General features: G+C 40.6%; 1 protein-coding gene across 1 annotated transcript; it reads right to left on the reverse strand.

Annotated features, from left to right (window-relative positions):
• Positions 1 to 6: 6 nt before the first annotated feature.
• On the reverse strand, positions 7 to 302 carry LOC107577162 (F-box/LRR-repeat protein 3-like; the record flags this gene model as incomplete). The annotated part of the gene is made up of 1 exon (XM_016263266.1): positions 7 to 302. A coding segment is annotated over exon 1 (288 nt), but the record flags the coding sequence as incomplete, so codon positions are not given.
• Positions 303 to 904: the final 602 nt, after the last annotated feature.

Consider the following 904-nt stretch of genomic DNA (forward strand, 5'->3'; position numbering starts at 1 on the left):
CGTGGCCTTCAGGTAGGAGCTGGCGGGCTGGTTGAGCTCGAACTCGAAGCACCTCCAGAGCTCAGGCATGTGGAAGGTCTGGTTCCAGCCGCGGCACACCTGCGAGGCGAAGGCGCGGTTCAGCAGAGGCAGGTACTGGAAGATCTGCAGCAGGATCTCCTCGGGCAGCTGCCTCCAGTCCACCGCCCCATCCTCAGAGTCGCCCTGCCGGAGCCGCTTACAGAGCTCAGGGGCCCCGGGGCCCGGCCCGCCACCCTCCTCCGCATTATCACCTCCCCTCTGGCCTCTTTTCATTCTGAAGACACACATTCAGAGGGGTTATGCACAGAATGCAATACTAGTTCACTACACACTGCATACTAGAGTTTGCTTGTTTGTACTGCTGTCTAATGATTAATAACATCCAAAATAAAAGGTTTTGTTTACATAATGTGTTCTGTATAAATTTATAATGTATATATAAACACACACACATACAGTATGTTTTGACAATATTTACATGTATATATTTAAATTTAATACATAACCAAAATATTTTTCTTAAATATATACATGCATGTGTGTGTGTGTGTGTTTATACACACATGTTGAATATACACCGCACACACACACATATATATTATGTAAACAAAAACTTTTATCTTGGATGTGATTAATCGTTTGACAGCACTACTCGTATGTTTGTCTATATTTTAACGCCATGATATGAAACGAGAGAGTAGGGATGTAACGATTCACTCAATCACAATTCGATTTGAGTCACGATTTTCTTTTAAACAAAATGAACTGATTTGTATAAAACCACTTAAATTACACTCAATGAAGTTTTTATAATAATAAAGTTGCAATCACATAATATTTCTACTCCAATTCTTTTATTTTATATAAACATTAAAATGGCAAC

This window comes from Sinocyclocheilus grahami, unplaced genomic scaffold, assembly GCF_001515645.1.
Source record: "Sinocyclocheilus grahami isolate Dianchi unplaced genomic scaffold, SAMN03320097.WGS_v1.1 scaffold5286.1, whole genome shotgun sequence".
NCBI classification, from domain to species: Eukaryota; Metazoa; Chordata; class Actinopteri; order Cypriniformes; family Cyprinidae; genus Sinocyclocheilus; species Sinocyclocheilus grahami.